General features: G+C 38.7%; 2 protein-coding genes across 2 annotated transcripts in view; both read right to left on the reverse strand.

The window, feature by feature from the left end:
* Positions 1 to 14,448, reverse strand: part of LOC115581340 (golgin subfamily A member 6-like protein 22) — a 132,311-nt gene that overhangs the window by 22,017 nt on the left and 95,846 nt on the right. The gene's annotated exons all lie outside the window — the stretch shown is intronic.
* Positions 8,557 to 14,448, reverse strand: part of LOC115581330 (centromere-associated protein E-like) — a 19,377-nt gene continuing 13,485 nt past the window's right edge. Inside the window, exons 6-7 of the mRNA XM_030416335.1 lie at positions 11,786 to 13,006; positions 8,557 to 11,277 (exon numbers count right to left, since the gene is read on the reverse strand). Coding sequence (XP_030272195.1) covers positions 9,350 to 11,277; positions 11,786 to 13,006 — 3,149 coding nt within the window. The 3' untranslated portion in view covers positions 8,557 to 9,349. The remainder of the gene's footprint in view (positions 11,278 to 11,785; positions 13,007 to 14,448) is intronic.

A 14,448-nucleotide genomic window follows, 5' to 3' on the forward strand; every position in this document is an offset into this window, starting at 1 on the left:
AAACCAAACCATGTCTTAATCTGACTCCACCACGAGTTCTCTTCTCTCAGAAGTTTATGTATCAAGTCATTCATTTGTTTTTCATGTTGTTCCTGCAGTTCTTTCTTTTCCTCTTCACACTGAAAAAACTGATTCTGGCCATTAGTATATCTTGCATGTTTTAATGTAGCTTTTTTCATTGATTTTAATGTGTTATGGAATCATTCATATATTTTTTAATTAAGAGTTACATGTATTCTCACTTTTTAAATCAATCGTAATTTACTCGGTTAAAAGTTAATAGAAAAAAATATGAGCAATTTAATTAGCAGGTACTGCGCATGTGCAGACTGCGCTGGAGCAAAATGAAATTCCGCCACTTCTTTCCCTTTGTCTTTTTCGGTCTCCTTCTCTAAAAAAACGCAGTAGGTCAGAAAATGAAATCATGGTAGCTCTGTGGTAAGCTATGGTAGAGTTCGGTGGTAGCAGTAACCAGCAAACATGCGAACATGAAATTCACGGATTTGGTAAACATATATTTCCATGGTAACTGCGAGATCCACCAATCAGACATGTCGCTGTTACATTCGCAATGGTTTGTGGGATGAGTAGTTCCCTTAAGATAATTATGTACACCGTCTTGTACCTTTGCTTTTTTTTTCCGTTTTCCATTTTTTTTTTTTTTTTGTTGCTCCGAATTAAATGTTTAATGGTCTCGATTAATTGCATAGTTTATTGGCTTGGTTCCAGGCTTAAACCTCTTTATATATGAATTTCATGAATCCTCAATGGAGCGAATGAATGGGAAATTCAAGTCCGGAACAGGAGCTGTTAAAAAGGTGGGCAGTGACTGTTATCCAGCAGGCTCAGCAATTACGGTAAGTAAGTAATAACCATGTGTGGTTTATATGTATACTAAAAGATTGTTCTGTTAACACTCTCTCAAATATTTTATTAGTTAGCTATCACCATTGTTGTGTTTTTGTTAGATTAAATTAGCGAACACATTGGGTCCAACCATTACAAGGCTCCGTGAACGGAGATTTAGCATTGACAGCTAACAGCAAGGGGTCAGAACTTTACAGTGTTTTAAGCATCTTAATATGCTCCACATCTCACACCAAAAGTTATGCAACATCAGCAGACACCTTACAACACAGCACTGTAGCGTGTATGACTCAAAATGAATAAAAACGTAGTTAAAACAGTGTGTTTGTGCAAGGAGCTACATATCGGTTTGTTGAAGTCCGTGTGTTCCGGTAGCTAGACCAAACTAGTCAATCCATCGAGCGTGCGTTTAACAGGCTTAACAGGCTATTGTAAGGCTCATGGCTCATGACAGGCTGTAACATGGACATGTACATTATGAACAGAAACACGAAAATGCTAGACTATGTTTCCGTCTCCGCCAGTGAGGGAGTAAGCACACGCTCGACGGATCGACTAGTTTGGTCTAGCTACCGGAAGACACGTATGTCAACAAACCAGTATGTAGCTCCTTGTGTATGTAGCTTCCTCGTATGGACGATCGGCCCAAACTATGCAAAAAATGTGCGTTTACACAAAAGAGCGTTTCCATGTGGACAGCCTCTGATGTGATCCGTGTGATCAGCTTTGAATCGTAGGCTTACCTGTGCTGCCTGTTGACACAAGTTACTTATTATCTGTCAAATAATTTTGTTGTCCCTTACCAAGCTTACCAATTTTGTTTTCATTACTGCTCATTTCGCAGGTTTTCCTGCTATTTTGTAGGTCTCCTTGACGTTGGCATGATGTGAACCCAACTCTTTCCGACCACATTGTTTTGGTAAGTGCATTTAATAAATGCTGAAATCTCCTTTTTACAAAAATGTTCACCACAATGACTGCTGGTAGAAAAATGTAAATATATTGTTTGTCCCTTTTTTTTTTTAAACCTTAAAAGGGCAGCAGTCCTCAAGGCACTTTGCATCTATCTTGGTGAGGATGATGGAAATCTCATTCGGGAGTATATGGTAAGCCATTGTAACAGGTCACATTGCTGTCTTGTATTACAGAAAATGTTTTTAGCTCCTAATGTCACTCCTACACTAGATAATACAAGGTGCATAAAATGTCCTTTATGTGACCTCAAACCTGATTTGAAAACATAACCAGAGCAGCACTGCTACATTACCGATGACCATTTTTGTGAAGTATCAGTTTAAAAAAATATATTTTACATATTTCTTTTTTTTTATAAAGACCATAAGGTTGAAAAGATTTATTAAAAAAACTATAATAATGTATTTGCCTAAAATAATTAATTGCAAGGAATGCTGGAAATGCAGAAAAGTTCATGTAAAGTGTGTCATTAAAATTAAATGGTGTATAAAAAAGTTTTTTTAAATTTTCTTTTAAAATTTTTCTTAAAACATACAGGACATCCAAGGAGATGATATCCACAGAGACATACAGACACACTCCATGGGCATCTTTGTCATCAACAAGGAGGGTGAAGAAGCTGGACATTATGATGATATTGGCATTTTTGTTGAGGGAGTCGTCATTCTGGACAATATCGGATCTATAGCCCGAGCTTGTGCAATGATGCTGGGAGTCATCTATGCGCTGAACTTGGCTTACCCCAAAGAGCTGAGATACTATTATGAATATATTCAGAAAGTGCTCTTCAGAATGGATGGTGAAAAGCTTTCCCCCAGAGTCCTTGGACTAAAAAACAAGACTGTGGCTGTACAGTAGGGTGTTTTGTTTTTTTTTTGTGCTTTTTTTTCGTTGTTAGCATAGCCTGTTTTCTGCAGAACCTGTTAGAGCTATGGCACTGAGGAAAATGCTGATCAGCACTTAAGCTGAAACTGAAACACTGAAGACTGTTTGATTTTTAGATTTTTTTTATTGTCTGCTCTTTCCTGGCTCCCCTGCAATGTAACCTGTCTGTGTGCAGTAATCTAAGGCTTTGACTTGATCTTTTATATTAATTTCTGGGTGGCGGATCCCAATTTTACAGCCTATGAGACTGACGTCGGCCTGACTGATGTGTTTTTTTTCTTTTTTCTGAACCTGAGAGCTCTGGAAATTTGTTTTGTGTTTAATCTGCATTGTTTGGGGCACAAAAGAGAACATTTATGTGAAATGGATCTTCAAGAATGAAGAAAAACTTCAGTGCTATTTGTTTTTGAGTATTTACCATCTTCCAGCTGTGGGTGGGCTGGTACAATTGTTTAATCATGTTTTGAACTTCAGAACTGCCATTTCACCTTTTCAGTATTTGGTGCTACAATTCAAGGAAATAAAATAAAGTGAAAATATTTAGTTTGCTTTGTCTGTTTATTAAATGTATTTAGCCCAGCTAAAATGGCTTCAAATGTTAAATTAAACGTAATTGTATTATGTAGAACTTAAATAAGCAAGTATATCTGAATTAACATAATTCAGTTTGGTAAATTGAAGACAATAATTATTAGGAATTCTAACAAAGTATGAGTAAACTCTATTCAAAATAGTTTAGTACAATCAACGTAACATTTTTAATATACTAAATACATTTATATAAACAAAATTCAAATGATATATCTGAATTTAGATGATTTTATTTCATGCAACCACTTGACATATAAAAATTAAGTAAATTCAAAGCAAGACTTTTTTCAGTGCATATTCCTTCCCGTTTATTTCTTCTGGTGATTTTTCAGTAAGTTTTCAATTCGTTTCAGATTTGCTCTCTTTCTGGTCACACATTTAACCAAGTCAGAAACTTGACTGAGATGTTTTTTCTTTGTTTCTCCTTCATTGTGGTTTTTAAGAGCCTTTAAGAGGTCGTATTGTTCATCTTTTTCTTTCATTTGCTCTTCGTGTTCTTTCTTCTGATCTTCAAGCTTCTTGTTGTATTTCTGTTTGAACTCTCTGAACTCTTCAGCTTTCTCTCTGACTTCTTTATATGTCTTCTTCAGATTCTCCATTTTCTGCTTATACTTCTCCATGTCTATTCTCTCTTTCTCCTCTTGTTCTCTTCTCATTCGATCCTCTTCTTTTCTTTTTCTCTTTCTTGTTCGTGTGTTCGTGTAGTCATTAAGAATACTATATATTGATTACAACTATATATGATAATGTAGGATTGTATTCAAAGCAGAGAAGTTATTTCAGGGCTTGACACAAACTTTATTACCAAGGAGCACATGAAGAGATTTAGTGACACAATGAAAATACGTGTTTAATGAGAAACATGTTTCTCTGTGCAATGAAATTCTTCCTTTGCTGTCCACAGCAAAGGCACATGTGATAAATACGAAAAAGCAACAATAATAATGATGATAATAAAACAGTGCAAATCTGAGAGTGCAATTATTATGCAGAGAAGCCAGTGGAGTCCTGGTGATCTTCTCAGCACTCTTTAACACACTCTGCAGTCGTCTGCAGTCCAAAGCAGAAGTGCCGGATGGTGATACAGCCGGTCAAGATGCTCTCAACAATGCAGCTGTAGAAGTTGCTGAGGATCTCAGGCGACATGCCAAACTTCCTCAGCCTCCTCAGAACATTCAGCTGCTGTTGGGCCTCTTTACCAGCTGTGGCAGATGAGGTCTCCTCTTTTTCCTCATGTCCACTATCATCTCCTTCGTCTTGTCCATGTTGAGGGTGAGGTTATTGTCCACATACCATGACACCACACGGGCCACCTCCCTCCTGTAGGCTTCATCCCCACCAGTCATGCATCCTATCACAGGACGCATCCCTGTTGAGAGCCAATGTTTGTGATAATGCTGGCTGAAGTTAGGGATGTAACAGTATGAAAATTTCACACCGCGGTAATAGTGACCAAAATTATCACGGTTATCGGTATACCACAGTATTTTTTAAAATGTTGAAAAATGTTGAAAAAACACTGATAAATTGAAATAATTTCATCAAGATTTATATTTGAATATATTTATTATATATTAAAATTTTCCAAATCCAAAACCTTAACAAAACACTGCAAAATAAACATTAAATAATTATAAAAGAATGTATCAAAACTGTGCAAAATAGGTCATTGGCTTTTTGTGATGAGGCAGCCTGTTTTTGAAACGTGTCCTAAATGTCTGTGTTACAGAGAAACACAGCCTGGCTGTAGAGAAGGGTCGGCACAGACAGAGCTGCTACCAGAGGAGGAGAGACTCTGCTCCCACTGTGACCGACAACAGGTCGAGTCAGTCTCTGAGAAATGAACATTTTCCCAAAATAATACAAATACACCCTGAATTTGAACACACAACAAACATGGAGAAACTCCCATATTTACTTGGCGAAATGCCCAAATGTGAGAACATTGCAGCCAAATTCATCATCTCATGTCACGACCTGAGGACAGCCAGTGGAACCTGAGAAACTACTCAGAATTTACTTCTTTTTATTTGTTTTTAATTGTTTCACTCTTACTTATTCATTTATTTATTTACTTATTTCTCTTATCAACGCGCGCACACACACACAGACTTCCAAAGTCTTTGTGCCTGCCATAGACTGAGAGACAGGAAGTCACAATCATCTTTTTGTTTGTTGTTTTCTTATTTTTGTTATTACAGTCCTGATGTGACTATGACTGTGATTGAGTCAATCATAAGTTTTACATATTATACATACAGTATAACTAATTTATTGTAAATATTGTTCTCCTTTATTGTTATTATTATTTTGAATTCCAAACGCTTGCTTTGGCAATGTGTACGGTGTTACCTCATGCCAATAAAGCCAATTGAATTGAATTGAAATTGAATGAGATGTAGTGGCAGCAGCACTCTATTAGCCAGCAGACCCTCTCTGTGAAAAAAATGAATGAAAATGTCATTATTAATTATTACTGTCACTGTTACTTAATACCAGTGGCGGTTCTAGACCAGTTTTAATAGGGGGGCCGGCTTTTTTGTTAGGGGGCACATACAACCCGGAAAAAAGGATAAATCCCTCATTCAGACAAAACAGTGTTTACAATTTCAGCAATTTTAATTGGGTAGTAAACTGCTGAGACACTTTATTTCTTCCCTTCAGAACAAAATCATTGCAAGAAATCTGTCATTGTGTTATTAATGCAGACTCCCTGTCAGGGGGGCCACAGGGGGGTCCAGACTCAGAGTTACGGGGGCACTGGCCCCTGTTGGCCCCCCCTAGAACCGCCCCTGCTTAATACTAAGGGTGCAACCAACAGATCACAAAACTCACAATTTAGATCACATCACATTTGTGAGGAACAGGTTGGATAATTTTTTTAGATCAAAACAAAAAGGATTATTGTTGTTAAATTAATTATAAATACTCTATTTTGGCTCTTATCTCTATCTAGACACTTGTTATACTCATTTTATTCTTTATATACAGTCTATTCTACAAATAATCCACAAGTATTATATATTTCTGATATTACTTATATATTGGCTGTCTGTCTCTCTGTCTGCCTGCTCGTCTGTTGACAGTGGACTCGGTCAATCTGATTGGTCAGATGTCTGCTGAGCCACAGGTAGACGCTGCTCAGGTGAACGGAGCTGAGATGAAATTCAGTCCTCTCAGTCAGTTTGTGTTCACTAACTCAGTCCACCCAGTACGTGTTTGTGTCAATTCCTCCTCACTGCAGCTCTGCATCAGTATTTGGGGAATTATTAGGTCGACTTTAAAAAGTGAAATCTACAGTTAATAAGCGGTTCAGATAACGTGCTAAATCACGGATCAACTTAGTTCAGTTATACCACTGTCTGGTCAGTTTACATTAGTGACAACAGCAAATTAGTCAGAGAAAACTCGACATGCACATACATCATCCGAGCTTAAGGTTAGCTTACCTTGCATTCGCTGAACAGTTGCGGGTGATGGTCGTAATGTGAAAGTAAGTAAATTGGATCCGTTGCTGCCCCTCGCAACAACTTTGTTCTCGCAGCTCCTGCAGACAGGGCTGCCATCCTCGACCAGCTGTCCCTGAGCATTCTTATAATAACCAGACTGCACATTTGGTTCTCTTTAAAGGCGGAAAAATGCTGTGAGGACTGCTATTATCACGTCCTCCCTCCGCCATGTCTTCTTCACTACATAACAAGCGCACATTGCACGCTGCGCATGCGCCGTGAGTTTTCCACACCGTAGTTACCGACCACGGCGGTTACCATGGTAATTAAAACTTTAACGGTAACCTTCACCGTCGGGAATTTACCATGGTTTATCGTGACACCGGTAACCGTTACATCCCTAGCTGAAGTTCTATTTCCAATCCTGACAGACTGGGGCCATGACTGTGGTGATGATGTCACACATGGTTAAGAACAGAGGACATACCCACTTTGAGTTAACCTGTCTCTGCTGTTGTTGTCACCAGACTAAGTTTTTAGAGGTTAGCTCCAGCTGTCAGGTGAGATCAGCTGCCAGGTCAGCTTCCATGATCATCCCAGTTAGAACAGATTTACAGATAAACTTTTATTTTGGAGCTGGAATAAATTTATAAAAAAGTGAAAAGTTAATAAGAGTGCCCAGTATAAGTATGTATGACTATGCATTTATCCTTATAATTGACTCCAGAATATTCTATCATAGTTTATTATCGTGCATATATAGAAGAAAGGGAGAAGGAGTCTCAAAGTAATCAAGAGATAGACGGCTTCAATCTGTTCTGTGTCTTTATTATGGTGCCTTTCTACTTAATATGCTTCTGTTTACAGTTTACAGTATTAGAATGATTTGCGATCATGCACTAAATATAATGTTTTTTTGCCGCTTTTAGCTGAGCTGAGACAAAGACTGAGACTTGCATACATTTCCAGTTATGCAGCTGATAAAGAGTAAAATCAAAAGCAACTTTTACAGCATTTCAGAAAATGGACAGAAAAAAAGAAACAACTCAAGATGGCAGATACAATTTCACCATTATGGACTCAGGATATGTCCTGATCATCAGCACTGAATATACAAACATATCAGCTAGGAAATATTCTTATAAAGCCTTACAATTAGGGCTGGGCGATAAAACAATAACAATATCTATTGCGATAGACACGTGATCAATATGAATAGAAAATACGTTTGATAGAATGTTCGATAATTTCACTAAACTCCGTTAGAAACAGGTGATCTGCGAGGGGCGAAATACAGTGTGAGGCCCAGTTGCTGGACGACAGGTTTATGCAGCAACTCTGTTTACTTTCGATCAAAACAAAACTTAACTTCAGACACAGACACAGACCGTAGAACCTTAGTATACGGAGGTTCTATGGTTGAGAAAATGTAGTGCCAAAACAAAGGGCGGTCTGACAGCAATGTAAAGCGGGGTGATTTTTCTCTATACAATGTACACTTGCAATAATATAGATTTTTTTACGTGAGCCTTGTTTTAGGTGGTTAATTTCTCTTTTTCTCTGGACCCGTTCACTGCAGTACAAAGCTGAGTGTCTGGGCTGGAGCGGCTCTCTGCTGCTCCAAACTGAGGCTGCGCTGATCGCTGATTACGGTAGGAAACAGATCGACTATAGATATGTACTTTATATGACTACACTTCAAAAAACACCAACTATCCCATTAACATATTGTCAAGCAGCAATTTCAGCTTCTACACTATTTTGTCCCATGTCTTAGATTCTGATTCTGAAATCTTAAATTTTTTTTTTTTTTTTTTTTTTTTAAATCTCACCTGTAGTCACCATTTAAAGGGTTATTCTACAAATTTTTCTGATTTCAAATGGGTAAAAAAAAATCAATAATTATCGATATTGACTGATATGAAACACTTATATTGTGATACATTTTTCAGCCATATCGCCCAGCCCTACTTACAATCAAGTATGACACACGATTACATTCTCATCTATATACAATCACACATAGTAAAGTGACCCAACTCCATCAGGTTTGTACGATATATGTTGAGAATTCTGCTGCATTCCGTCTGCAGACGTATCTTAATAAAACACAGTGGCCAGAAATATACTTGGCTGTCAAAGTCACCAGGTGGTCAGAGGAGTCAGTACATCAAACCTGATAAAATCTTGTGGCAAAAACGGTCATCAGCCCATTTGACATACCATATAGAGAACAATAAACCGTGAATATAATACATGATTAGGGCTTGATCTTGTAAGTCATACAACTCTGGATGGAAAGCTAATTTTAACTTGTGGGTTATGGAATAAACCGCTGTATGGCCCACAAATGGTGGGCGTGTCATCCGCTGTGATAAAATGCCAAAAGGTAAAAATGATAAAATGAAATAACAATTTATAAGCACAAAGATAAAAGGTGGTTGTAAAGTACTGATCTAATGTTTAAATGACTCAAATGTGCTGTAAAACAGAGAATCAAACCATGTAAATATCCATCACAAATAGGACTGCAGTTAAAACTGTGCAGCAGTTTGGACACTGAGCAAAAAGAAGACAGTATCTCATTGAATTGGACATGAATACCATGAGCGCTCTGGGAGAAGTTTATCTTTCAGGTCATAAATGTCTTTGTTGCTTTTCTCCTCGTTCTTTAAGTCATCCATTCCAGCTAAAACTTCCTGGTTGAATTTAGTCATGTCTTCTTTATACTTTTTCTGTAACTCATCAAATTGTTCATCCTGCTTCTGCTTCTGCTCAGTCAGACGTTCTTGTGTTTCCTTCATTTCTTTGTCGTGTTTTTCAGACAAAGCACCTCTTTCTGAGCTCTGATCTTCTTTGTCTTTGCTCAAAAGTTTCTTGTCCAAAGCTTTCATTTCTTGATCATGTTTCTTTTTTAATGTGTCAATTTCTTCCTTCTCCTTTCTTTTGCTTTGGGCTGAGAGATGTTTTTGAAGGTTATCCAGCTCTTTTTTGTGCGCTTCCTGTAAGTCATTCATTTCTGTCTTATATTCTTTCTCTGGGGTCAAAAGCAGCAGTATCAAGTTAGCCATCTCTTCTTTGTGTTTCTGCTGTAGTTCAGACATAATTTGCTTCAGACTTTTTTCTTTGTGTGTTGAGAGTTTGTTCAAGCTATTGTACTCATCCTGCAGATGTGCAAGTTCTTTAGTCTTCCTCTCACTGAACTCATTGAACTCTTCAGCTTTCTTTCTGGCTTCTTCTTCATACGTCTTCTTCAGATCCTCCATTCTTTTGTTAAAGTTCTCTTCGACTTTTTTTCTCTCTTTCTCCTCTTGTTCTCTTCTCATTCGATCCTCTTCTTTTCTTTTCTTTTCATCATTTTCTCTTTCTTGTTTGTATTCTTCTTGCAGTTTTCTGAGTCTTGTTTCTTCCTCCTGTCGTCTCTGTTCATCTTCTTGAAGTCGTTTTTTCCACCATTCCTTTTGTTTTTTCTCCTCCTTCTCTCGTTCTCTCCTCATCTCTTCTCTGCTCTCCTTCAGCTTTCTGTCAATGTTTTCCTTTGATTTTGACTCTGATCTGATTTTTTGCTCCAAAGTTTTGACTTTTTGTTTCCACTCTTGTCGTTTAATTTCTTCCTCTTGTTTTCTCTTCCTGTCTTCTTCTTCTCTCATTTCCTGTTCTTTCTTTCTCTCCTCACGTTCTCTCTTGATGTTTTCTTCCTTTTCTTTAAGTTGTTTTTCTCTCAGTTTTCTCTCCTTTTCTGTTTTTACTTTCTGTTCTTCCATTCTTCTTTTCATCTCTTCCATCTCTCCTTCATGTTTTCTTTTTAGCTCCTCCCTCTCTCTCCTCATCTCATCTTCCTTCTCCTTCAGGATTCTCTCCATCTCTTTCTGTATCGCTGCCTCTGCCTCTTGCAGCATCTCATTAGTGTAGCAGCTGCCTCCATTTGTCTTCACCATGGTGTCGATCTTGGTGATCAGCTCACTGACCTGCATGTGGTTTTGTTTATCACGGTTATTAAACACGTGGTATCTTCCTCCACAGTCAGCGATCAGTTGCTTAAAGGAATCATCACATTTATACATGTAATTTTCAATGGACAGATTATCATATTCCAGTGTATCTCCTCCAGTCAACAGAATGATGATGAACTTTTCTGCATTCTTCCCGAAGCTTTCCTTGATAAGTTTTAATGTCTCCTTGTCTTCTGGTGTAAATCTGCCAATTTGTATCACCAGCAGGAAGACATGTGGTCCTGGAGCCAGAAGACTGATGCATTTCACCATCTCCTCATTAACCTCTTCATGAGACAGAGTTGAGTCAAACAGACCAGGAGTGTCGACCACAACGACTGGACGACCGTTTACTACAGTCTGTTCTTTCTGACAACATTTGGTGACTGATGTTTGAATGGATTCAGCTTTAAACTTCTTTCCTCCGTGAATGGTGTTTCCCGAAGAGCTCTTCCCACTGCCAGTCTTCCCTATCAGAACAATCCTGAGACACTCTGGGCTCTGTTCTTCATCAGCACCTGGGAAATATAAAGACATGGAGTTACTTAAATATTACAGGTTGGGATAGTAAAGACAGTTTAATGTCCAGTGAATGATTTGGCATTTAGCAAAACATTACTTAAAAAATATATAATTTCTTATTATATATGAAGGAGGTAACTGTACCTAAAACTTTTGGTACCATATAATCATAATATATAGTGTTCAGTATGATATGTATTACGATATTTTTTAAAAAAGATTAATAACTGTGATGTGTACAACACTGCCCAAAACAGACCTCATCTGTGTTAAAGTTGAGCATTGAGAATGAAACCAACAGCCAAGCCAACCAATTAGAGGCAGAGTAAGGCGGGCCTTATGAGAATGAGCAGTATAACAGAACAATACAATGAGAAGTAGAGATGATAGAATGCATTCATACTGGTTTCCCTTGATGGGATGTTAGATATCGTAACAGTCCATCGCAGCATTTTTCGTATCATTACATCCCTACTATTTATATGAAAACATTACAGAACTTACAGCTGATGATGCTTTTTGTTCTCAGGTCCTTCAGCTCAGCCTGCAGTGTGGTGATGTTTTCCTCTTGTTGTCTGATCTTTTCTATTTGAGCAAATGCAAATGTTTCTGTTGTGTAGCTGCACAGTTTGTCTTTGTAGAGTCTCAGTCTCATTTTATCCACCGTGTCCAGCAGCTCTGGGATCTGCTGCTTGTTGTTGATGTTGAGAACAACAGATCTTCCTCCACAGCGCTGAAGGAGCTCCTGGATGTCTCTGTTTCCCTTTACAAAGTCATCAACAGCTGGAGCTGTAGGATCTGACTCCACAGTGAACAGAATCATGGTGAAGTCATTGACTCGAGAGCTGAATGTGTTCTGGATGGTCTTTAACTCACTCTTGTCTTCATCAGTGAGGGGACCCACAGGTAGGACCAGGATGAAGGCATGGACGCCCTCAGGATCACAGAGGGAGATACACCTGAGTGATTCCTTCATCACTTCCTCCTGAGGTTTTCCACACAAGGCAGGCAGCTCCACCAGGGAAACCCAACATCCACACACCTCTCCCTGACTCTGAACACACTCTGATGAGTTGGAGACTGAAGGAAACTCTGTCTGACCTAAAATGGCCTCAGCTGCTGAAGTCTTCCCTGCTCCTCTCCTCCCACACAGAACCAGGTTTAAAGCTGCTCTGATGTCTTCAGACTTTGGTCTGATGGTCTCTTCACTGCAGGTGAGGAAGGCTCCTCTGTTTTCATGGACAATCTTCTCAATCTTCTGCATTAATGACCCGTGGTCTTCAGACATGTTGTAGTGTCTTCCTCCACAGTCTTTAAGGAGTTCATTAACAGAGAAAGTCATTTCCTTCTCCTCATGTGTGATGATGACCATCGAGTGTTTGAAAGCATCTTGACCAAACAAACTCAGGATGAACTTCAGAGTTTCTCTGTTCTTCTCTGTGAACTCAGAAGGTTTCACTAACAGCAGGAGAACATTTGGTCCAGGAGGACAAAGACTTACACACTTCTTCATCTCTTCTCTCACAGCTTCCACAGACCGACTGAACATGTTTGGAGTTTTCACTACAGTTAGAGGATTTCCTCTCCACTCTCCAAACTTTGCCACACATTGTCGGTTCCAGTAAATTGTTTGGTTATTAAAAGCGTGGTCCCTGATGATGAAGTTACCAAGTTTTGTCTGTTTGTCCTCACTGTTTCCCAGCAGCACGATCCTGAATCCAGATGCTGTAACACAACAGAGAGGAAGATAAAATGACAGTTAGAGGCTGAACTCACCACACTTACACAACAACATGAGGTGTAAGAGTCTTTCATCCATTAGTTTAACTTTGCATATTTCTGCTGTTATACATTTTGTACACTGGGTGGAGGTTGACTTCCATGGGACTGAATTTACACTGAGAGCGTAATTCAGCCAGGTGGTTAACAGTTTATTTGGGCATTTGCGTGAAGTGCAGCAGTGACTAAAATTTGGTAAAGCTACCCAGCTGTGTAATGGATTGGGTTCCACCTGGATGTAAAAAAAAAAAAAAAAAGATTATTTGTAATAAATGAAGCACCAAAGTGTAATGTTTTGGACTTTGTAATTGGTTTAAGTGTTACACAGCTGATGTCTACAGCATGTTTTAATCAGGTTTGCTGACACGTAGGATCGCAGTGATGGTAACAGCTGTGTGAGGAGATCTTATCAGTCACCTACAGGCTTGGCCAATGTTGTAATTTCATTCATTGTGCCAACAAGTTAAACTGTGCTGTGTCTTATTATCCACAAATGACCAAATTATTTACCTGTACAACTGTTTTACATGAGAAATTACAGAGACACATTTTTCTCGTATGATTAAACACTTTAACACTGTTTTCCAACATGAAAAGTAAAACATAATAGGGCTGAAACGATTCATCGAGTTACTCGATTAACTCGATTATAAAAATTCCTCGAGGCAAAAACTCTGCCTCGAAGCCTCGTTAAATTCCTATGACGCGCACTATATGCGCAGGGATCTGATTGTTCCACACGGACCGTTGTTCAGGAAGCACACCAGCACGTCATACATTTTGAATTTAGCTGGCTGGCACAATTTAGCTCTGTATTTGTAGTGATGTCATGATGCGGTTTGACTAGATATGATGTTTAGCTTTGATGTTTTTAACCTCTTCAACCCGAGCTGCGCATGTTGCATTATACACCCTATAAGAGCATGCTAACCATGTAGCAACATATTAATGCAGCACACCAACTTAACGGGAAGAAGCTCGGCTAAACGCTCATGATAATCATTTTCACCTAATCGAAACTCAATTGCGACACCAAGCAACTAAAGGAGCACGTAGAAAAAACACGCTAATGGCGCATGTCCGAAAAATCGGCGTTAGCGATTACGCTACTTCATGCTAATGCTACATACAGCATGTCATATGAAAGCTGGGACTCTACAAATTTCAACGGTATACGTCTCATCACTCTGCGCCCAAAACTCACTGAAACAGCTGCCGAAGAAGAGCAAAAATAAACATCACTTTATACAGACATGATCATGAATTACGTGCTACATTGGCGGTTTTGTGATTATAAACTCTGTTTGAGTGCATTACACTGCCTCCACCGGCTAATCCAATGTGTCTGTGTCACTTTGAAATGATTCCTGACAGTTCAGGATAAGTTT

This window comes from Sparus aurata, chromosome 5, assembly GCF_900880675.1.
Source record: "Sparus aurata chromosome 5, fSpaAur1.1, whole genome shotgun sequence".
In the NCBI taxonomy this organism is placed as follows: domain Eukaryota; kingdom Metazoa; phylum Chordata; class Actinopteri; order Spariformes; family Sparidae; genus Sparus; species Sparus aurata.